This window comes from Xenopus tropicalis, chromosome 3, assembly GCF_000004195.4.
Source record: "Xenopus tropicalis strain Nigerian chromosome 3, UCB_Xtro_10.0, whole genome shotgun sequence".
Lineage (NCBI taxonomy): Eukaryota > Metazoa > Chordata > Amphibia > Anura > Pipidae > Xenopus > Xenopus tropicalis.
Genome location: NC_030679.2, coordinates 95,627,463 through 95,652,971, shown reverse-complemented (window position 1 = coordinate 95,652,971; position 25,509 = coordinate 95,627,463). Strand labels below are relative to the sequence as shown.

The following is a 25,509-nucleotide window of genomic DNA, read 5'->3' as shown; positions in this document are numbered from 1 at the left end:
TTCAGCTCATGCAAAATCAACACATTTACATCATTATATGTGGGATAAAGCTACAAAAAAGTACGCTCACCCCAGAAAGTCATATATTTTTGGAAAGTACACATTCCCCCGAATCTAAAATGGGTACCCATGTCTTTCTACTCCAAAGTACCAAGCCGCACAGCTTTTCTAAAGTTAGCAATTTTGATGACATTTCCAAAAATCCCCTCAAAGCTTCCACTTTGCAGCATCTTATCTCCCACATAGTGTTAGGTACCAAGATAAAACACCCTAAATTTGAACGCCAGGGGTCCACTGAACAGTTTGATGCCCAATATGTATAGGTTTACCTAAGTATGTGGCATGTAGGGGCCCCAATGGGAACATACCCCCATATGATCTATCATTTCAGCTCCTGCAAAATCAACACATTTACATCCTTTATGTGGGATAATGCTACAAAAAAAGTACATTCACCCCAGAAAGCCATATATTTTTGGAAAATACACATCCCCCCGAATCTATAATGGGTAAATATTTCTTATTGCTACAAAGTACCAAGCTGTAAAGCTTTCCTAAGTTTGCAGATTTATATGACATTTTCGAAAATCGCATAAAAATGTTGCAATTTGCCGCATTTATCTCTCACAATTTCTTGATAAAGATCAGATAAAGACAAATCACCCCAAAAAGGAACACCGGAGGTCTACTGAACAGTTTGATGCCCAATATGCATAGATATACCAAAGTCTGCGGTATGTACTGAACCCAAAATGAAAATAGCGCATAAGGATTTCTCGCCTGCCAGCTCAGCTTTTGCACACAGAGCCCCCTGTCAGTGTATTATGTGCCAAAACTTCCCCTAACCATACAGTGACCCCCACAAAACCATATATTTTTGGAAAGTACACATTCTGACAAATCCAACAAGGGTAAAGAGTCCTTTCTACACCAAAGTACCAATCTGCAGAGCTTTCCTAAAGTTATTGGTTTTTATGACATTTCAGAAAATCGCCTAAAAATGTTGCAATTTGTCGCATTTATCTCACACAATTTCTTGCGTACAAAGGCAAGTCACCCCAAATAGGAACACCAGAGGCCTACTGAACAGTTTGATGCCCAATATGCATAGATATACCAAAGTCTGCAGTATGTACTGAACCCTAAATGAAAATAGCGCATAAGGATTTCTCGCCTGCCAGCTCAGCTTTTGCACACAGAGCCCCCTGTCAGTGTATTATGTGCCAAAACTTCCCCTAACTATACAGAGACCCCCACAAAACCATATATTTTTGGAAAGTACACATTCTGACAAATCCAACAAAGGTAAAGAGTCCTTTCTACACCAAAGTACCAAGCCGCAAAGCTTTCCTAAAGTTATCGGTTTTTATGACATTTCAGAAAATCGCCTAAAAATGTTGCAATTTGCCGCATTTATCTCACACAATTTCTTGCGTACAAAGGCAAGTCACCCCAAATAGGAACACCAGAGGCCTACTGAACAGTTTGATGCCCAATATGCATAGATATACCAAAGTCTGCGGTATGTACTGAACCCTAAATGAAAATAGCGCATAAGGATTTCTCGCCTGCCAGCTCAGCTTTTGCACACAGAGCCCCCTGTCAGTGTATTATGTGCCAAAACTTCCCCTAACTATACAGATCCCCCACAAAACCATATATTTTTGGAAAGTACACATTCTGACAAATCCAACAAGGGTAAAGAGTCCTTTCTACACCAAAGTACCAATCTGCAGAGCTTTCCTAAAGTTATTGGTTTTTATGACATTTCAGAAAATTGCATAAAAATGTTGCAATTTGTCACATTTATCTCACACAATTTCTTGCGTACAAAGGCAAATCACCCCCAATAGGAACACCAGAGGCCTACTGAACAGTTTGATGCCCAATATGCATAGATATACCAAAGTCTGCGGTATGTACTGAACCCTAAATGAAAATAGCGCATAAGGATTTCTCGCCTGCCAGCTCAGCTTTTGCACACAGAGCCCCCTGTCAGTGTATTATGTGCCAAAACTTCCCCTAACTATACAGATCCCCCACAAAACCATATATTTTTGGAAAGTACACATTCTGACAAATCCAACAAGGGTAAAGAGTCCTTTCTACACCAAAGTACCAAGCCGCAAAGCTTTCCTAAAGTTATCGGTTTTTATGAGATTTCAGAAAATCGCCTAAAAATGTTGCAATTTGCCGCATTTATCTCACACAATTTCTTGCGTACAAAGGCAAGTCACCCCAAATAGGAACACCAGAGGCCTACTGAACAGTTTGATGCCCAATATGCATAGATATACCAAAGTCTGCGGTATGTACTGAACCCTAAATGAAAATAGCGCATAAGGATTTCTCGCCTGCCAGCTCAGCTTTTGCACACAGAGCCCCCTGTCAGTGTATTATGTGCAGTAACCCCCCCCTAACTATACAGTGACCCCCAGAAAACCATATATTTTTGGAAAGTACACATTCTGATGAATTCAAAATAGGTAAAGTTATTTTTGTACACCAAAGTTACACCTGGCAAAGCTACGCTAAAAACAGATCAGGAACACTTATATAGGGATAAAATGTGATAAAACCACAAAAATTGTGCAAATCAGTGAAACAACAAAATAAGTTACATGACAGTGTAATTAGTGGCCAGAATATCTGATCCAATAGTTACGCTGTCAAAATAAACAGTTTTTAGGTAAAAGAAAATAAAAACAAAGTGGTAATATGAAAAAAAAAAAAAAAAAAAAAAGCAAAACAAAAAAAAACCAAAGTGTTTGTGTATACATGTGTGTACATGTGTAAAAGTTGTGTGATAGTGTGTAAGTGTGTATATGAGTGTAAATAAGTGTATAAAAGTGTGAAAAATGAAAAAAAAAAAAAAAATAAATAAAATAAAAAAATGCTAAAATGTGTGCTGTAAGTGTGTGTAAATGTATGTAAGTGTGTATAAATGTATGTAAATGTGTGTATAAGTGTGTAAAAGTGTGTAAATGCAATAAAAAAAAAAGTCCTTACCTGTTCCTGAAGACCGATCGCCTCCTTCGTCATTTGGGCCGGCGCTGGGGGAGAGGGAGGAAGCAGGAAGCAGCAGATGCGATGCGATCGCATCTGCTGCTTCCTGGAGGGTCCTGCGAGCGATCGGTTCGCAGGACCCTGATGACAGCCCCCCTGGCACATTGCCCAGGGGGGCTGTCATTGTTAGAAGCCCTCTGCAGCGGCGGCACATGCCGCCGCTGCAGAGGGCAGCGCTTAAACGCCAACGACGTATGAGACACGTCGTTGGCGTTTAAGCCCTTTTACTGCCAGCACGTATGCCATACGTGCTTGGCAGTAAAAGAGTTAATAAAAAAATGTATTATTACCAAGTCCACTGTCAATACCTGCATTTGTGTAGCTGGTGTTAAATAATCTTTTCCAAGGACAGTGCAGGATTTTAGGTGAATGACATGGGAGTCACAGAATAAGAATGGTATCTGGTTTATATATCCATCTATGAATTCACACGCACTTCTGTGAGGCTGTCCTGGAAGCTTGCAGTGCTGGGGATGGGTGGAGATGATAGCACATGTTGCATGTTTGATGGATCTGCATCTCATTTCCTTATGTCAGATTATAATTACATAGTTAAATAGATTCCCCTCTCCTCAGCTGGGGGAAGGAAGTCAAGGGCAGACTGGAAAATTACAATCATGTTGCATCTATGGCAGTTGATTTTTTTCTCTTGTTTTTTTCTGATTTTTTTTATACTGGTGTTATATACAATATATTGTTTGTTATATAATGTTTTAAAAAGGCTACAACAAAATGTTAGGCACCCCCAGTGACTTTAATCACCTACCTGATATCCCCCCCTGCCAGTGCTCCTGTTAGGAGAAAACTGCACCGGCTGGGGTGTGTGCAGGCAACTTTGCTTTTTTGACTATTAGAGTAAAAAAGCCAACTTTAAAAAAAGCATTTTTTGCTCAACTGGAATTCTGAAGAAAGAGGAATGATGCTCACTTGCATATACCCCAGGCCGGTGCAGTTTTCTCCAAACATTTGGCACCCCCAGTGATATAGTCTTTCCTTCTCCTTTAATCAGAGGCCATTGAGAAGCAGCATCTATGCTGAATTCTGGTGTGATTTTGAAAGTGCAGTTGCAGCTGCTGCTTTCTATTTCTCATTCTAGATTTATTTATTTATTTTGTCCAGAAACCTCTCTGCAGGACGTAGCTCCAATTTATGTATTTTCCTTACTCCTCATTTTTTTCCTAGCACAATTTAATTTTCCATGTCTCATTCTTACTCTTTCAATGTCACTCAGCGCTCTGAGCCCCTGTCTGATCTGTCTGATCATTGCTCTAGCTAGCCTGCCTCTACTCCGCCTCCGATCAATCTTCTGCCAGCCTAGGCATGTGAACATTACAAATGCTCTAATCCATATTGTCCATTATTATATCTGCTATGTGGAATAAGCCACCAAACACATAAAATGTCACATGTTTTGTATATACTGTAAAAAAAAAAAAAAATTAACTGGAGAGCCAAATGCATTCTGTGTTGTTTATTAGTTTAGAGATGCATAGCACGCATAGTGCGTGCTATGCATCTCTAAACTAATAAACAACACAGAACGCATTTGGCTCTCTAGTGAATTTTTTTTTTTATTTTTACATGGTACCTATTAGTAGACCTGGCGAAACCTACACCATTGTGATTGAGCCTCCTCACTGAATTTCACAATTTGTGGCACACCAGCTGTATTTTTCTTTTTGTATATACTGTACACTACCTGCAATGTTCATTCCATCCTCATTCCCTGCTGTAATTAACATTTTAGTCTTGCCTTATTTATTTTTAAAAAAGTATATAGATGATAGCATCCTTTGTAGTCAAATTATTCAGACTGTATTGTTTTAACACTACTAAAGAAAATGAATGATAATTAGTTTATACGACTGATACATTGTGTGAATATACATGATTAATTTATCATTTCTTTCCCACGACCAAAAGGGAGGGTGGGAGGTACGCTGCTGTGCTCCTGCTCCCTTGCCTGTGAGAGGAGCTGATAATACTGTTTCCAGGCCCTACCCCTATATCCCTACAAGACAGAAATGGCCCATTCAGCTTCCTAATATGAGATATCACAATGCACCTACAAGCAAGGGGGGGGGGGGGGGGGCTGCCCTCCTAACACCATCATAACCTGCTTCACTACGTTCCCTACAGATTATTGGGTCCCAGGAGAAGTGCTGTCATTTCTGTCCACAAAATGTGTGCCAAGCATGAGATTGCAACTACTTGGCATAGGCATTGTAGACAGAATGATAGCCAGGGCAAACAGGATGTGAGATCAGATTGCATCTTCTGCTTGCCCTGGCTTTTAAAGGAAATGCTGATAAACGTTGCTATCTATTTGCTCTGAGTTAGGAAAGCCCTGGAGCTATAAGTGCAGGGGCTGCATGACAAGGCATCCGAATAACCAGCAGCCACATTACACTGGTTTATGTTTAGAGATTGGCAGAACTAGGTTCAACTGTGATTAGGTGAGAAGGAAAGAGTTAAGGCAGGAAAAAGCCGGCCTGGGGGGGCAAAGAAAATGAGAGGGATGTGATGTCAGAAAAAGAGGGCACTCACTTCCGTATCTTCTGAGCAGGTAGAAACATCCCACCCACCCTCCCCCTTTTTGCATATTTTGCATATTTTGCAAAATGTCAAGAATTTCTCTTCTTTTTGTTTTCATATTATCTATTAATAACTAAATCTGGATGTTTTCCTGAATGCATTGTTATATTGCGCTTTCTGTGTCTTTATACGGTATAAACTTAAGAGTCAGCATCTTATTTAATTCATGTTAACTACGATTGCAGCATAATTGGCACTAGCTTCAGTTTGGGTTTTTTGCCTTCCTCTGGATCAAAACAGCGCATATATGATAATATATTTTAAGTTTTACTTGTCACAGCAGCGGTAGGACCTTGCCAGAGTACTGCACAGGTCGTTTTAGCAGAGGAAGAAAGGAGGTTCTCTCCTGTGACTGCACGGTGGATTGATAGATACACACGCTACTACTGCTTGTGCTAGGTGACAGCCTGCTTGGATTTCCTATCATCGAGACACTGCAGATCCAGGACCTTCAGCAGGGCTGCTGAACTTCTCTCATGGTTGGTAATGCAGCTCCTGCTGGTAGCAGAGTTTGGGGCCATCCTCTCTGTAGGTAGAGGCAGTCTAATACTCATTCAAGTCTTCAGCGAGGAACGGCAGAGCATAGTAGTGACTTCTTATGGAATTATGGCTTTAGAATATTGCCTTGGGTTAGGCTGGCAAGGTCCTATGAACAATGAAATGGAAGTACTTCCTTGTTGACACTTTTTCCAGGTTGCTGTTGCTGACTAAGTGTTTGCATTGTAGATGGTAACTCTGCAGGAGCAGATTAAAGGTCCCCATACACTGGCAGATCCGCTTGCTCGCCAAGCGAGCAGATCTTCACCCGATATCCCCCACCTATGGGTGGGCGATATCGGGAGAATCCAGGGTAATTAGTTCTTTGGCCCTGGGGCCAAAAGATCGAATTATGATGACGGGCATAGGCAAAGTCGGTCCGGGGACCGCATCAACGAGCTGATGCGGCCCCTTATCCGACTAGATTTTCTAACCTGCCCGATCAGGATCTGGCCGATTTCAGGCCAGATATCGGTCAGGCAGGCCCGTCGGGAGTGCCCATACACAGGCCGATTAGCTGCCGAATCGGTCCAAGGGACCGATATCGGCAGCTACTATCGGCCCATGTATGGGGACCTTTAGAAAGGAAGGTAACAGTGTCTCTGAACCTTACACAAACACATGGTATTTGTTTGTGTAAGGTTCTAAACTTCTTTGTACTTCTCCCGATGTAGAGAACAAAAATATTTTTCCATTGCCTCTTTTTTAATAAATCTAGAAATAAAATAAAATGTTGTTTTATTTCCACCTACCGGGCTTCTAACATGGAATAACAACTGTGCTTGTTTCTTTTCTCTCCATTTTATCATATTGTTTGCTATCTGTGGAAAAGTGTTCTTCTAAAAGATGTTTATTTTTGCTGAGAAATTTACTTAAAGATCACTGTATACCAAAAGGTGTAAATATGTAAATTTAAATTAGGAACAGACAAATGAATAGACACAAATAGAGGCAGAGAAGGAATCAAAAGGTTCAGGATAAAGTGAAAGTAAATATATTTTCATTCAACATACAAAGGATCCTTTAGTGATACGTGAATGAATAAAGTACTCCATTAGTGCAGGGTTGGATTGTTTAAATGAAAAAAAATGCTAGCATGCTTTAGGCACGGTAGAGGTTGAAAAGATTTCTGGGACCATTACATTTTAGTTGTTTTACTGAAATGTGGGGAATGGTAGTGAAAATTACTAGTTATTTCAGGCAAATTTTGTTTCTTTACATCTAAATTGTACATCAGAGAGGAAAAGTAGCACTGAAAAACAACATTTAAGTTTATCCCCCATATGTAATAAAAGGCAATAATTTGCCCAGGAGCAGTAACCCATAGCAACCAATAAGATGTTTAAACGGGTGACTAATAAATGCTTCCTGTTGATTGGCTGCTATGGGTAACTGCTCTTGGGAAAACATAGCATTTTTTTTAACATAGCCTTATTAATGTTTATAAACTAATGTTTACACAAAATGTTTCCATGCAGATCCAGCATGTTATAGTAGTGATTTAGTGGATGGTTCACAATTTATTATTATAGAAATATGCATGATGCTGTCTACTTTGAGGCATGGCTTGATGTTGCATACCTGCATGGGCTGCATACAGGAAATATAAAATGTGTAGGACTGGTGAAAGTACCCTGGCTTTGGAGCAGAAGTACAGGTAAGCTGGAAGGCTGTCAGGTACTCAGCTGGGCCAGACTTGGCAGTGGCCGGATTAACCATGTGAACATAACTGAAGCTGTGTGAGCCGGTTAAACTTGCTTCATCTGTACATAATTTATATAATTATGATTATGTATACAACATTATCTAAAGTGCTGCAATTTCCTCATTGAGCTCATTAGTCTGCTCCACTTATGAACTGAAAGAGCTCCTCACTTATCACTGGGTACTAGAATGGTGCACCCAAGTGATTTCTTCTATGAGTAAGAAAATTTCATTTCCATTTTATGGTTATTATTTTTCTGTGAATGGATTAGTGAAAACGCTTTTTGCTACTAAATCCCATACCTGCTTTGATAAACTGACCGATTAAAATTACTTAAAAATGTAGGCAATAAGACATGTTTTCAACTTGTAAATAATTGCATTACAATGAGTGCAATTCACTGTGTTTGTACCACAATGCAATATTCTTTCCCAGAATGCCAGCATATTTTATTCAGAATTTTGGCCAAGATATTGGCGGCTCAAAGAGTTGCACTTGTTGTAGTGGTGTATCAAAAGATGCCCATATGTTGTTCACTTACTGCCACCCCTCCTGTAAACACCACTAACAAACAAAGGCTGCACAGAGAGTGAAATATAGGTATGGGATTCCTTATCTGGAAACCCGTTATGCAGAAAGTTCTGAATTATGGAAAGGCTATCTCCCATAGACTCCATTATAAGCAAATAATTCTAATTTTTAAAAGTTATTTACTTTTTTCTGTAATAATAAAACAGTACCTTGTACTTGATCCTAGATACTAGATATAATTAATTTAATCTTTTAATGACTTTTAGCAGACTTAAGTTATGGAGATCCAAATTATGGAAAGATCTCTTATCCAGAAAACCCCAGGTCCCTAGCATTCTGGAAACCGGTCTACCTAATTTTTGTGTTCAATTCTAGGAGCAATGAGCAGATCTGTATGTGGAAAATGCAAATAAATGGTGCACTGAGCTCATAACAATTGTATTTTCATGGTTAGGGAGTAGAGTGTAAAGTAGAAAGGGTGTGTTTAAAGGTAAGTTCCACAAGAAAAGGCTTTAACCTTAGCCTGAACCCATTCAGTACCATTTAGCAGGATAACTACATGTTCTATTTAGAGTTATCTTGCTTTTTTCTGTATATAAAGCAATAATTTTCTAATTTTCTTCTCTTGGGCCACTTTAATCCAATATGAAGCATCTTCACTTCAACCTCCTGTAACTGCTCCATACATACTGGATACCTCCCAACATTTGAAAAGTGCAAAGAGGGATAAAATGAAATGGTGTGTGTAGTGTGGCAAAACATTTTTGACCCCGGCCTTTTGTGTGACCACACCCCCTAAATACCACTCCCATTTTACAAAATTTGGCAGCTTATGTAAAGTTTTAACACATTTTTGGGGGTCTTGTTTTATGCGTTATTCCAATTTTGTTGATAAAGGTGAAATTGCCCTTTAAGCTGCAAGTGTCAAGAGACCCCAAGAGACCTGTTTAGCTTATTAGTTGGGAGGTATGTGTTGGACCAACACTGTTTATTTTAAACTGCTAATCTAGTTCTATCAAATATATTTTTTTTGAAATAATTCTGACTTTCTGTATTTCACTTTGATGTGGCTTTGGGCTGTTAAATTTGTTCCAAATGATAATTTGGCTCCCCCTGGTGGAATATTAGACTGTTGAATCCCTGCTACAAATTATTAAAGTGCATGATTAATATGAGCTGAGGTTAGCAGATGTTGCCCTGCAGCAAAAAGAACAGATCTGCAACAAGCACAGGTGAAGTAAAAATCAGGGTCGGATTGGCCTGGCAGAGAATCTCCTGGTGAGCCAAGGACCTAAAAGGGAAATCATCTAAACTGTAGTGGACGTGTAATAATGTGGACATAAGTTTTATATATTTTTATTAATATATTATATTTTGTGAAATATAAATAGTATATTAGTGTGATACTACTTATTGTAGTATGGACAATTTGAAGAATCTTATAGCATGAATGTGTTGGTCGCAGCCAGGGAAAACGTTAGGTTTAACAATTCACAAATCAATAAATATATTGGCAACTGTATGAAAAATAGAAAACTATTTGTGAAAACACATTTAATATAATTATTTATTTACAATATTAGTATAAACATTATTAAGAATAGATTCCCCTTTAATAATGTTAATCAGAGACCACTGGGTTGTACCAGAATGCTTACTTTAAGGTGGTCAGCTCAACACAGGAACCGTTTCTTTACTGTAATGTATATGTCGACTCTTAAGGTGCCCATATACATTAATATCCGCTCGCTTGGCAAGGTCCCCAAGCGAGTGGATCTTCTCCCGATATCCCCACCTACGGGTGGGCGATATCGCGAAAATATAGGCTAATTCGATCGTTTGGCCCTGGGGCCAAACGGTTGAATTCTAACGGCGGCAATGGCACAGCCGGTTCGGGGGCTGCATCGATGAGCCGATGCGGTCCCCGATCCGACTAAATCTTTTAACCTGCCCGATTGATATATGGTACAAATAATAATTGTCAACGAGTGCAGTACTACACTTGCGTCCAAAGAAGAGGCTGCATAGGTCACTTACGTGGCAAGCAACAGAAATGAAACCATTGTGCTAATTTTGATGCATCGGAAGCAATTTTATCAGGCAAAACTCCAATTTGTGACTGCGACAACACTGGAATTCTGGGAAAAAAATTCTGCAATACAGAAAAAAAACATGCCAGTTGCACTCAGAATTGCCCTTTGCTTACTGGACTTGCAGATGTAAATGACCTCTAATGTGTCTATTTCCTTGACTTGTGTAAATTTAACTCCCAGGCCTTATGTAAAACACACCAATAGAGATGTAGCGAACCTCACAAAAAAAGTTTGTGAACCCGTTCGCGAACTTCCACCAAAAAGTGCGAACTTTTGCGAACTTTGCGAACCCCATAGACTTCAATGGGAAGGCGAACTTTAAAACCTAGAAAAGCCATTTCTGGTCAGAAAACTGATTTTAAAGTTGTTTAAAGGGTGCCACGACCTGGACAGTGGCATGCAGGAGGGGGATCAAGGGCAAAAATTTATCTGAAAAATACGTTGTTGACACAGCGTTGCGTTTTGTGCTGTAAAAGGCAGAAATTACACTACATTTCTAAACTTGTGTAATAAACTGCTTTAAAACGTCCGGTGTCTACATGCCAATCAAGTCGTGTAAAGGTTACAGCCGGTTCACACGCAAAGACAAAACGCAGTAGTGGATACGGAATATATTTTTGCTGGTGGAATCACTCAGGTGATTTTATTGCAATGCAATGTCACTACTATGTGTAACGTGTTTGGTGCACTACTATGAACAACAGCAAACAGCACTGGACACATTAAAGAACAGTAACTTAAATTAAAAAAAAAAAAATTAATAAAAATAAAAGTGATCTCTGGTTGGTGCTGGGGGTGAACTACTAGGAGCAGCACACCAGTCCCCAACACAGCTAGACTAATAGCATTGGGCTCTATAAATTACAGTAGCAAAGTAAAAAAAACACAAATAAAAAAAAATTTTGTGAATGTGTGGTTGGTGCTGGTGCACTACTATGAGCAGCACACCTGTCTCCAACACACACAGACGGAGCTGCAGTACACAATGAAAAGGAGAGTAACAGTAATCAGAAAATAAAAGAAGTCCTTACAAGGACTTTTGGGTTACAGCAGATGAGATCAGCAGGACAGCTGTCCCCAGCAGCTACATACAGAGCAGTAGAAAGTAGATTACTAGTCAGCAAAGCTACCTAAACTGCCCCTCAAACCCCTGCACAGCTCTCTCCCTATGCTAACTCATCAAGCACACACAGGCAGAATGTAAAATGGCTGCTGGGCTTCGGTTTATATATGGAAGGGAGTGGTCCGGGGGTGGTCCAGGAGGGAGAGCTGCCTGATTGGCTGCCATGTATCTGCTGGCTCTGGGGTGAGAGGTCAAAATTTGGCTCCAGCTAAGGCGAACCCAAAATTGCGAACTTCGCTAAAAGTTCGCGAACTTGCGAACACCCGATTTTCGTGCGAATTAGTTCTCCGGCGAACAGTTCACTACATCTCTACACACCAAAACTCACACAATACACCAGCTTTGGTGAAAAAGACAGCAGCTTGATTTCTTACTAGTGATGAGTGAATCTGTCCCATATCCCTTTCGCTGAAAAAATTGCAAATCTTGAAACAGAAAAAAATTAGCATAGCAGCAAAAATGTTGGGGGCCTACAAAATTGTTGCACGTGTAATTTTTTCAACACACGCTTATATTTTTTCGATGCGCAACAATTTTTTTTCCCTTTCAGGAGGCCCCCCCAAGGACAGCCCCACACTTGCACGCACTGTGACACCTAATCCCTAAAAACTCAAAAGGTGGGAAGGCAGGAAGTTCTCTCCCACAGGGTTCTATGTAAGACAAATTCCCTCATTCTTTATTTATTGCCCTGGGGCCAAACGATCGAATTATATTGGCGGCAATGGGGCAGTCCGTTCGGGGACCGAGCCGTTGCGACCACTCACCTGTGTATAACAGTCTTTGTACATCTCAAATGTAGTAGAAAAGCCAAGATTACAATTTGTCTTCATATTTGAAATCTTTGGGATAAGGTAAAGGCAACTAAAGGTATGTAGTTTCTAATTTATTTACAAGGAGCAAGTATGCACAAAGCAGACTATTTTCACACAACTTGTGCGCACAATGAGAAGAGAAAAATAATCTGTATGTGACGTCATTCTAGCATCTGCATTACTTTGCCAGTTATGTGTTCCCTGGAAAAACTATTACAGACTAGCCAGCTAACATGTGCTTGCATATCCATTACTATGGTTTTTAAGTTCAGTGTTAGCATTGGTTTGACCTGGTATAGTTCAGTGTTTTATACAACAGAACTTTAGAATCAGGAATGAATAGTTGTATAAAAGTATAACATTTTTATGAAGCAGAACAGTGGAAAATGAAATCGACAAAACCATTTCAAGTCACTGCAAGGCAAAGTAATGAAGTGACAAGGGCTTATTGCAGGAGATTTTATTGTTTGTAATTTCCAGTACACTGAACAGAATGATTAATGAAAGTGAGAGTTTGTGAAATGATAGTATAAGCTTACAGTTAAATAACCCAAGTTATAACTTTGGATGGGGTTAAAGTAAAAATGAACACAGTTTTTTCCCCTTTGCTGTTGCTTAAGCAAAAATGTAACTGTAAATGGGAGCTCAGCTCATAACTTTGCAGCTGGTCATTTTTGCATTTTTTCTGTATTGCTGTATAGAGCTGAGAGAACCTTCCCCCCAAAAAGGGGTATAAAACCCCAATTTGAGTGAATTTTCTTTGGAAATGTTGAAATCAAGGAAATGGCTAAGTATAATCTAATTTATTGCTGTGTCTTGTAATTATTTTGTACACATATCGGGAAAATGAGTACTAAGGGCTCTTACACACAGGTGTTTTTTATGTGTTTATAAATGCTTTAGTTGCCCCTTTTGTCCTGTTTAGTAGTGATGAACAAATTTTTTCGCCAGGCATGGATTGTCAGCACATTTTAGAATTTTGGCATTGGTGAATTGTATTGCGAAACTTCACTGAAAATTTGGTGTGAAAAAATTTGTCGTGCATCAAAAAATGTTGCAGTTGCATCAAAATAGTCGTGCGACACATGCCTTTTGCTAATTTTCTGCTGTTTCATGCATTTTTACGTAGTTTCGCACATTTTTGGCAAAGCGAAACAAGACTAACGGCCCTACTGTTTAGCTTAAGAAATGCAAAAAAACATAGGTTTTTTCCTGATTAAAACAACAGCCAAAATGTGTGTTTAGCACAAGCTCTATTCTTTGCATAACATTGTGTTAGCATGCTATTTCTAATTTTGCCATAAAAGTATTTGCCTGATGCTTTTACATTACCTATCTGATCCCCATGCTCCTCTATGAGGAGGCTGCCATATTTGTGCAGCAGGAGTCCGTTAGCATTAGAAGCTATAACTGACAGGCTGAGAAAGGGACAGTCAGGTTGGAAGAAGTCAGGTTTAGGGACTACAAGTAACAATTACTTACAAAAGCAGCCCTGTCAGTGAAAAATGATCAACATCACCTATAGGTAAATTAAATGGGTAATTCACCTTTAAATTAACCTTTTGATTGATGTAGATAATAGTATTCTAAGAAAGTTTTCAATTGGTCTTTATTGCATATTTTTGTGTTTTTTTAATAATTATTTAACATTTTGTTCAGTAGCTTTCCAGTTTTATCACCTAGCACTGTGCTGTTTGTTTCTGCAAATAAATGAGTTAAAGGCTTTGCCGGCATATTGGTGTGCTTCTTCCCCTTTGCAAAGATACAATGAAAAAGGCTTGGGAGCGGCTGAGGAAGTCAAGCACCCTCTGAGAGTATGTATGTAAGTGGTGTGCTGAAGATTTCTCTTTATGTTGAAAAAACACTTTCCACACTTCTCTTACAATCTGCCTTTTTTAGGTGGCAAGATTTTTATTTGAACATTTTCTTATTGACAACAAATCACTAGCACATTTTTCTGTGCCATTAGCACAAAGCACTACTACGGGAACCCATGGTGAGTTCTTATATATACACAGCCAGAGTACATTGGATAAGGAAAACGTATCCCATGTCTGTGGGAAAATATGGAATTGAAATAGGAGGAAAGTTGTTTTTCTTGAATTGAATTAAATTAAGGACAGAATACAAAATAAGGGCATTATTCAGGGAAAGCAGAAGAATGTAGATGATAAAGAGCTCAGAGTCTTGTTCCTTCTCATAGCCCAGTATGCATCAGCGCTAGAGCTACTCCCTTCAGAGTCAGTGATACACAGGTGTCTAGAAATTTTCAAAGTGATGGCTAAAATGTGCTTGGTTTTCCTTGTTCAGCATCTGACATGCCTTTTCCACATTTTTTGTCATTCCTGGAGGGCCACAGCTGAATACGCCAATTTTGCGAACCTGAAAGACAAAGGGAAAATTGTATTCATTGCTGAATTAAAAATGCTGAAGTGGAATAAAACAAATGTCATTTGCAAATAGCTGCAGTAGGGTTTCTTCAAGTACTAATTTTAATGTGACAAATAACACTAAAGTGCAAATAAATGAAAAAAGTTGGTTTTGTTGCAAAGCAATCATTAAAGGAGAAGGAAGGGTTGAATCACTGGGGGGGTGGGGGTGCCAAAATGTTAGGAAGGAAGAGGATCGCTCACCTGCAAGTACCCTGGGCTGATGTGATTTGTTGCTAACAGGAAGCACCAGCCCGGATTATCAGGTAAGCGATCTTAATCACTAGGGTTGTGTCTAAGATTTGGCACCCCCCAGTGATTTTAACTTTCCGTCTCCTTTAAGCCCCTTGGCATCCCATTGAAATAAACATGTATCACCAGGTTAATTAACAATAAAATGAATGGCAATAATGAAAATTGATCTCCCCTCATGGTGGAAGACTATGGGGCAGATTTATCAGAGCGTGAAAGTAGAGTTTCCCACATTAAAATTTACCCAACTCTCTATTCATTCCTATGGGATTTTTAGAAGCGTATTTATCAATGGGTGATTTGATTAATTTGATAAATACAATTTTAAAATCCCATTGGAGTGAATAGAAAATGGGTGATTGTTTTCTTTGGTGAGCTTTATCTTCACATTTTAATATATATTCCCCTAATATTTTATTATCATATGTTCATGGGATTGCAGCCCATCAGACCCGTCCATTGTAACCGCTTTATAAATCTCCAAAACTGCCCTGATAGCCTACTCCTTGTGCATGAAGTAGGGCTGGGCAATATACCGTTTAATACTGATTTTTTTTTTTTAAACTATATTCATTTTTCAGATACCGCAATACCGGGGTGTCAGGGTACTCACCCGTGCGGCCCGGTCTCGCACGCCTCCTTGGGTCAAAGCGCACGTACATGTCAAAGCGTGCACGTTTGTGACGCGCTGACGGCGCCGGTTCTGCGCATGCGTGGGGGGTATTTAAAGCTATCAAACGCCTCCTCCTGTGCTATGTTGTCTGCGGCCTTGCCTGGGAAACTAAGCCTGCCTGATTTACCTTACGACTTTCTGTTGCCGATCCTTCGCTTGCCTGACTCTGATTTTCAATACTGCAGTAATTATTCTCTAATTTATTAGGAAATGGGATTAACACCTAATCATGCATGGAAAAAAAAAATACCGTCAAATACCGTGACACCGATATAATTTTGAAAAATACCGTGATATAAATTTTTGGTCATACCGCCCAGCTCTAGCAGGAAGGGCAATATAGATCTGTGCTATACAAACTGAAAACTGTTGTTAGTTCCAGGGCCATGTGCAGGCATGCATACTGCTGTGTATAGTTTGCTATTTATTATACCAGTGAAATGCTCTGTGCAGGTCTGCTCAGGCACAACATTTAGATTAAATAAATGATCCCTAATGAGTTAATTGCCTGCAGCAATAGAAAATTGTTGGGTAAGGAAAAAATGAGTCATTGAAATTTATAAGGTTAAAGCACTACAGTAAAATATTAAATATATTATATTTAATATTAAAAGACAAAAAACACTTACTATAAAAACTAATTTGTTATTTGGTATCAGGAGCAACCAATGTACAGTGGTGGATTGATCCTCCTATGGCCCACCAGGGATCCTGACACCCTGGGCCAACTATTGCAGCAGTTAGATGCAGATTGTGTCAAATCATAAAGGGTATTAGGGTATATAGGACCCCAGAGGAAATAAGGATGAGCTGATAGCAATTGCCCTAGGCTATGCCCACAAGAAAATCCTCTGGTACCCTGGTAGGCCAGTTTGACCCTGTAAGAAGGGGTTTGGTTTTGTAAAAAAAGAATAGATTACAAAGGAGTAAAAAGAGTTGGAATGGAATAAAGAGATTAAAAAATAGATAGGACAAAAGACATAGAAAAGGATGAAACTTGTTTACAAAAAATGATCAAAATTAGTTTTAAGTTATCTGTGGCTGATCACTTAAGTTTTTTTTTATTTAGAAACAAATTCCAGCTTTGAAGCTGAAGCAGCATTGGCAGTCCAGTATAGGCTTACAGAGGGATTTGTCTGATGGAAACCACTATACATAATTTGTACATTTATTAAAAAATGTCTCAATAAATTCTACCTATTTCAGACTACATACAGCTTGTACCAAACTAAGAAGAGTGCTTACATGATGGCATACATGATGTTGGCATCGTGACTAAGGCATGAACTGTCAGGTTTCATTTGCAACACCTGGATGCCTGGCAGGCTTATTAGAAAACAAGGCTACAGTTCATTGTTATTGTTCTCTGTTATTGGAAACAGGGCAGTCTCAGTCTTTTATTTCATCAGTTTTTTCTGTATAAACAGTTTTTTTCATCTTAAAGGGATACTCTAATCTAATTTTGTTTTCAAAATATAGCAACAAATAGTGCCATTCACACATAATCCTATACTGAAATCCATATATTAAAAGAGCAAATCTAACTTTATTTTTTACTTTACAATCAAGATATTACTGAGCATGTGTTTCACTCAGGGTGCTTTTCATTTAATATTATAAGAAGTGGCAAAATGGGCATTGAGCTGTTGTCCTAATGAAAGCAATTTCACAATTCTAGGTGGTTTTTAAAATTCTTCAAAGCATGTTTTGGGGCCAGAAACCACCTGTATTTGCTGTGTCAGGCATCTCTCTGCACAAAATACACTGTTGTGCAAATTATGCTATTGAAGGGGAAGGAAAGGTAAATACTAAGTAAGCTTTATCAGAAAGGTCTATGTAAATACAGCCATAAGCACTCACAGAAATGCTGCACTGAGTCCTGTATCAAAAAAAACACAGGATTTCTTGTCTCCTTTTTTGGGAACATATTCTTTGGTATAAGACTGCCTCTCTTTTAGGGTGACTTCAGGTTTGGGGCTTGAATCTGCTCAGTTCTCTCCTCTCCCCCACTCCCCCTCCCTTCTCCTGATCCCCCCTCCCATAAGAATGCATAAGAACTTCCCCCTCCCTTAGGAATGTGTGATCTGAGCTTCCAACGGCTATAACTGCAGCAGGAAGCTACCAAGCCCAAGCTACAATGGCAGCTGCTAGAGAGAGCTTCTAGGGCTCTTTACTTAGGTATAGTAAAGCTTTCTGCTAATTAAATATAATGTTTTAGGTGGCACTAATATGGCAAATCTATTGGCAATGAAATGCCAAAATGACTTTAGACTCTCTGAATCTGCTTGTACAGTAAAGACCATATATATATATACACATGCAAATACTGGTAGAGTGACTACCATGAACAGTATTTCCACATCCTAAAAACATTATACAATGTGAGGCAGGTGGCACTGACACCCCAAATACATTCAACCGGACAGTTTGCTGTCTTCCTGGTGCCAGGGTTCGGCATGTGGTTGATCGGGTCGACACATTATTGGGAGGGGCTGGGCATGACCCGGCTGTCTTGGTACATATCGGTACTAACGACAAAATGAACGGTAGGTGGGGGACCTTAAAGAGTGAGTTCAGGGATCTAGGCTCTAAAATTAAGCAAAGGTCCTCCAATGTCATTTTTTCAGAAATTTTGCCGGTGCCGCGTGCAAGTTTAGGGAGACAGCAGGAGCTTAGGGAGCTAAATGCGTGGCTAAAGTCTTGGTGTAGGAAGGAAGGGTTTGGGTTCCTAGAGCACTGGGCTGACTTTTCTTTGGGGTACAATCTATACAGCCCTGACGGATTGCACCTCAATGGAAGGGGGGTCTACTGTGCTAGGGGAGAGAATGGTTAAGAGGCTGGAGGAGTGTTTAAACTAGACAAAGGGGGGGTTGGTAAGCTAGATTCTTATGGAAGAGCTAGTGTAGATGGGGCAGTGGGACCAGTAAAGGGTTGTGGGGGAGGAGTGAGGGGGGCATATAGTTTATCAGATAAGGAGCTTCCATTGTTACAAGGGAAACAGACTAATTTTCACCTTAGCTCTAACTGTCCTTTAGCTAATGTAAGCTGTAGAGGAAGAAGTAGTAATCTCCGCTGCATGCTGGCTAATGCGCGTAGCTTGTCGGGAAAAATAGGGGAGCTGCAGGCTATTGCATGTATTGAAAATTATGACTTAATTGGTATCACTGAGACCTGGTGGGATGAAAAATGCGACTGGGCTGTGAATTTAAATGGGTATACGCTTTTTAGGAGGGACAGAGGGATTAAAAAGGGTGGAGGGGTTTGTCTTTATGTAAAGTCAGATTTAAAGCCATGTAATAAAGACATTACAAATGAAAACGTTGAATCTCTTTGGGTAGAAATTTCAGTAGGGCTGAAGGTCACAAAGAAAATGATCATTGGTGTATGCTATAAACCACCCTGTATAGATGAGGGGGATGAGTCCAGGAGGCTTCAAAATTGGGTCAAGTTGTTATTATGGGGGACTTTAATTATCCGGAAATTGACTGGAGTAATGGGGTGGCTAAGTCAGAAAAAGCTAGTAGGTTTGTAAATATGCTAAATGACAACTTTTTATTTCAGGTGGTTCAAGAACCTACTCGGAATGAGTCTATTTTGGACCTGGTAATATCTAATAATACTGAACTTATCTCTAACATTTGTGTGGGTGAGCATTTGGGGAACAGTGATCACAACATGGTCTCCTTTGAGATAATGCTACAGAGACAGCTCTATAAGGGAGTAACTAAAACGCTCAATTTTAGACGTGCAGACTTTGCCAGTTTAAGGGCATCTCTGCAATGTGTCAACTGGGAAAGGCTTTTCATGGGGTTAGACACAGAAGGAAAATGGAACATCTTTAAAACATTGCTTTGCAAGTATACACAACAGTATATTCCCCTTGTAAGCAAGGAGAGGCATCGCAAAGCAAAACCTTTATGGCTGAATAAAAGAGTTAAGGTCGAGGTTGGTAATAAAAAACGTGCTTTTAAAGCATTCAAGTTAGCTGGGACAGCGGAAACTTTCATCAGGTACAAGGAAGCAAATAAAGCATGCAAAAAAAGCTATCAAGCAAGCTAAAATAGAGATGGAAAGGGATATTGCAGCTCGGAGTAAAAAGAATCCAAAATTATTTTTTAATTATGTGAATTGTAAAAAAATTAAGCAAGAAGGGGTGGGAACTTTATTATCACGGGGAGGTACGTTGGTTGATGAGAACGGGGAAAAAGCAGAAATGTTGAACTCTTATTTTTCATCTGTCTATACATCTGAGGAGCCAGATAATGAAGGCTTCCCTTTTAATATACCCAGTGCTAGTAATTTAGCTACTGACGCGTGGGTCACTCAGGAGGAAATTCAAAAGAGACTTGAACATGTAAAGGTAAACAAAGGTCCAGGACCGGATGGGATTCATCCCAGGGTATTAAATGAGCTGAGCGCTGTGATTGCCAAGCCTCTTCACATATTTTTTCAGGATTCGTTGAGGTTTGGCATGGTGCCGAGAGACTGGCGGATTGCTAATGTGGTGCCGCTATTTAAAAAGGGATCTCGTTCTCAGCCTGAAAACTATAGGCCTGTTAGTCTGACATCAGTAGTAGGAAAGCTTCTGGAAGGGGTAATAAGGGATAGGATAGTTGAATCCATTGCAGTTCACAATACTATTAGTTTGTGCCAGCATGGTTTTATGCGTAACAGATCTTGCCAGACTAATTTAGTTGCCTTTTATGAGGAGGTGAGCAGGAACCTTGATGCTGGAATGGCAGTTGATGTCATCTACTTAGATTTTGCTAAAGTGTTTGATACAGTACCTCACAGAAGGTTAATGATCAAATTGAGGAATATTGGCCTAGAACATAATATTTGTAATTGGATAGAAAACTGGCTGAAGGATAGAGTACAAAGAGTGGTGGTAAATGGAACATTTTCTAATTGGGCCAGTGTGGTTAGTGGAGTACCGCAGGGGTCAGTCCTTGGTCCTTTGCTTTTTAACTTGTTTATTAATGACCTGGAGGTGGGCATAGAGAGTACTGTTTCTATTTTTGCTGATGACACTAAATTGTGCAAAACTATAAGTTCCATGCAGGATGCTGCCGCTTTGCAGAGCGATTTGACAAAATTGGAAAACTGGGCAGCAAACTGGAAAATGAGGTTCAATGTTGACAAGTGCAAAGTTATGCACTTTGGTAGGAATAATATAAACGCGAACTATCTACTGAATGGTAGTGTGTTGGGGGCATCCTTAATGGAGAAGGATCTAGGGGTTTTTGTAGATCACAAGTTGTCTAATTCCAGGCAGTGTCATTCTGTGGCTACTACAGCAAATAAAGTGCTGTCTTGTATAAAAAAGGGCATTGACTCAAGGGATGAGGACATATTTTTGCCGCTTTATAGGTCCCTGGTAAGGCCTCACCTTGAGTATGCGGTGCAGTTTTGGGCTCCAGTCCTTAAGAAGGATATTAATGAGCTGGAGAGAGTGCAGAGACGTGCAACTAAACTGGTAAAGGGGATGGAAGATTTAAGCTATGAGGTTAGACTGTCGAGGTTGGGGTTGTTTTCTCTGGAAAAGAGGCGCTTGCGAGGGGACATGATTACTCTGTACAAGTACATTAGAGGGGATTATAGGCAGTTGGGGGATGTTCTTTTTTCCCATAAAAACAATCAGCGCACCAGAGGTCACCCCTTTAGATTAGAGGAACGGAGCTTCCATTTGAAGCAGCGTAGGTGGTTTTTCACGGTGAGGGCAGTGAGGCTGTGGAATGCCCTTCCTAGTGATGTGGTAATGGCAGACTCTGTTAATGCCTTTAAGAGGGGCCTGGATGAGTTTTTGAACAAGCAGAATATCCAAGGCTATTGTGATACTAATATCTACAGTTAGTATTACTGGTTGTATATATATAGTTTATGTATGTGAGTGTATAGATTGGTTAGTATAGGTTGTGTGCTGGGTTTACTCGGATGGGTTGAACTTGATGGACAATGGTCTTTTTTCAACCCTATGTAACTATGTAACTATGTAACTATTAAATGAAATAAGAAGTAGTAGGAACTTTATCACCAGATACATTATATGTTGTTACTTGAAGGCTGGAAAAGGTTTCCTACAGATTAAACTATCTCACTATTTGCACTGCTGAACAGACACCCAACATGACCAAGTGGTAGATATACTGTAAAAACACCATCCAGAAGGAAATACTGGGTAATATGACAGGAAGATCATTGAATAGTTAAGGCAGTAGCTTCATGCACAATGCTATGCTGGCAGTTTCTGCAAGCACAGGATCAAGCATAATTAAGTTAGTTGTCTGCCCACACCATTATAAAACCAAATAAATGAATTAATTTAAAAGTACAATTTTCAATAACTGTGATGTAAAGTAATATAAAATCACTGACACAAGTACTGAGGTAGGGATAAGTTCTGCCTCTTTGCTTAGTTGCTTAGTAAAGCTCAACAACAGCTTTTCTTTTTGCGACGGTTGAGGAAAGTAAGTTTTACCTTCCACAGTTGTAACCTTTTATAGAGGAGTCTATAGAGTGTATTGACAAATTTTATTGTCGTGTGGTATGGCAACTGTAGTGCTGCTGATCGAAAGACACTACAGAGCATTGTGAGAACAGCAGAATAGATTTTAGGTGACTCCCACCCTTCAATTCACAAAATTTATAAAATACATTGCTCCCGTAAGGAAATTAGCATTTTGGGCGAACATAATAATCCCTGTCAAAAGTTTTTAATCTTTTACCATCTGGCAGCCGGTATCGAAGTGTCAGTGCTCAGTCAGCTAGACTAAGTAAAAGTTTTATTCCACAAGCTGTAAGACTTTATGCTTTGGCGTAATATTTAATTATGGAAATTATGCACAATAATGTAGATTGGCATGTTAGAGCAAAGCACAGGATAGCACAGTTATTGATTAAAAAGCAAAAGTACTGTAGTATTGAAAGAAATTGTGTGGGGCACTAAATATGCTAGATCTGCTAAATAGATAGCTGTGATTGGAAAAGCTGGAATGATTTGTTGGCACATTATTTATTCTACTCTGTATAAGTATAATATGATTTTGCACTTTGCACTTGGATAGTGGTATGTATGTATGTGAAATGTAATATATTTTGATTTTCCTTGTTTTTTGGGTGGGCCTATTAATTTGCAATTTCATGTATATTCTTTATCCAAATGTGATGACAATAAAGATGACCTGACTTGAAATAAATTTACTAGTCACAACCAGTTCGTCCATGGCCCATAAGGCTTGCTCAGTCTGTGCTTATGTTTCACTTCTTTTCTCACATTACATTCCCCAGTAAGTAATGTGGTGGTGCAGCAACATGTTCTCCTGTAGTCCCTCTTCTGGCTAATTTTGTTTTAATTGATTTTATAAGCAACCTCCACATTCCTTCATTTCCCTACTTTATAAATTCTATGTGGAGGATGCTGGAGTCATTTTTGTCATTCTAGAAACTCCACCCCCCCAAAAAAACATTCAAGACCTGGAATAGATTCCCGTTTATGAAGCAATGCAGACACTAATACACAGACACACACTGTATAGTACAGGGATACATTTATGGAAAATAACTCCATTCAAGGGTAAAGAAAGTTTAAAAGAGATGTTCTAAACGGCACTGTTTTTCTTTAATATATACTGATATTCCAAACTTTTTTAAACACTTCAAATAATTTACTGCTTAAACCTTCTATTACTTATGGTTGTTTCTGTATTATAACAACGTATTCATCGGTGAATAATGCATGAAAAATATGTCAAGTAAAGCAAAACAATGAATAATGTGTCTCAAGGCAATTACATTTCTGGAGCAGTTTCAGGTTCCCGTGCAACTCACATATCAAAGCAACAATAAAGATGGCACTTTTAAAGCAATTGCAGTAAAATTATGTTTTTTCTTCCTCTGAATTATCAGGCTAACACTTCTCTGAAACACCTGAAAATTTTACTGGAGAATTTTAAATAAAACAACAAAGACAAAACAAAATTTTAATTACCACTGGTTTTAAATGTCTCTAAACAGCTAGTGAAATCCTATTCCTATGTTGTAGGGTAGTGATTGGTACAGGATTAGTATTATGCCATTCCTGTTATTAATCATTATAGATTATTGCTCACCTCTGGATGAACTTCTTGGAGTGAAATAAAAAACTGCTCAAACTGTGGTCTTCCAAAGTGTGTGATAGATCTCAACCCAGTAAATAAGCTCCGATTTAATACTTTCTGGAAGTGCCGCTCACAGATATACTAAAGTTAAAAACAGAAAAGATTGTTTAAAATTGATTGGTAGGTTTTTAAAAACAAAACATTGTATGTATGTTGGCACGCACATATTTTATTTTGCATCACAGATTAAGTTTCACAGTCTTGATAACAATGTAATAGCAACTATTCATAGTTCATAAATAGAAAAAAAGGATTTTGACCTGGACTGGGACAAACAGTATAGATAGCGCTATCGTGCTAGCAAAGAAATGAAGGGTTAAGTTTGTTTGGGTACTGAGCAAAATTTAGCACCTCTCTATATAAATAACTCCCTTTCTGTTGACAGAAAGCTGGTTGTGAAAATGCTTCTCATTCTGCTTCTGGGTCTTTTTGTATGGTTAATATCCTTGTAGGATGTATTATGAATGGTGTAATACATTTGTGCTGTTCTAAAGATCTGTCCAAACCTGGGCAAATGCAGGATTGCATTAGCAGGAAGAGGAAGAAGGGGGTAGCGTAAGTAGAGTAAGATAGTAGTAGAGTAAGATAGTTACAGTTAAGATTATTTGTGCCAAAATCGTGTTTTTTTATAAAATGAAGTTGTAGATGAAGTTCTTTAGGGTGGGCAATATTAAAGTAGTCCTACTTATTCTGTTTTGCATTAGGCCTTATATGGACAACCCTGGGTAGCAATCATTGTGTATGATTGTGTCTTTCAGTAAAAATGGGGGGAGATTAATATGGAAAGGAATGAGCGACACAAGTGACTTTCAGTTTTTGATGACCACATAAAACTTGCACTTCCCCCAAATTCTTGTATTGTATTCTACTAAAGAAACCAGTCAAATGCTTTTCAGATAAAACTATCTTTTGCAAGCTGCTAAGATCATTTCCATAATAGCACTAGACTGTCATTATGAAACACTTGATCTCCAATCACGATCCCACATAAGTCTAATAATAAATGAATCAAGGGATTCGTAACATAGGTTGGGGATGGTCCACATGATGTTAAAGAAGTTTCTTTATCCTCTTTTAAAAGTAAAAAGCACACTATATGGCCAAAAGTATCTATACACCAAATGTGATTAGTGGAATGGGCTAAGCCATAACCTTTGCTGACCCAAGCCATGTAGTGCTAAGCAACAAACATGCAGTAGTATAATTCATTCTTAGGAACCAAATGATTTTTTTTTTAAAAAACACCATCATAGGATGCCACCTTTTGGACAAATAATTTCTAATCAGTTTATGCCGTGCTAGAGCTTCCCTGTCTTAAGTGAAGTGGCTGGGAAATGGAAACTCCTGAGAATAACATTTCATTAGGTCACACAAAATCGCAAAAAGCAATTGTACTAAAGTTAGTAGTTTGTAAAGATTGCATGTCTTCAGTTGGAGCACTGATTTCTGCTTGGAACATTTGGAACAGTTGTAACAGTGCTGCAAACTGTTTGGAAGCATAATGCTGACTGCAAAATTTGATGGAGAAGGAATAATT

At 39.0% G+C, this 25,509-nt stretch overlaps 1 protein-coding gene across 1 annotated transcript in view; it reads right to left on the bottom strand.

The window, feature by feature from the left end:
- Nucleotides 1-14,341: 14,341 nt before the first annotated feature.
- Nucleotides 14,342-25,509, bottom strand: part of duox1 (dual oxidase 1) — a 55,607-nt gene continuing 44,439 nt past the window's right edge. The window contains exons 32-33 of the mRNA XM_031899149.1: nt 23,925-24,053; nt 14,342-14,844 (exon numbers count right to left, since the gene is read on the bottom strand). Of these exons, the coding sequence (XP_031755009.1) occupies nt 14,722-14,844; nt 23,925-24,053 (252 nt within the window). The 3' untranslated portion in view covers nt 14,342-14,721. The remainder of the gene's footprint in view (nt 14,845-23,924; nt 24,054-25,509) is intronic.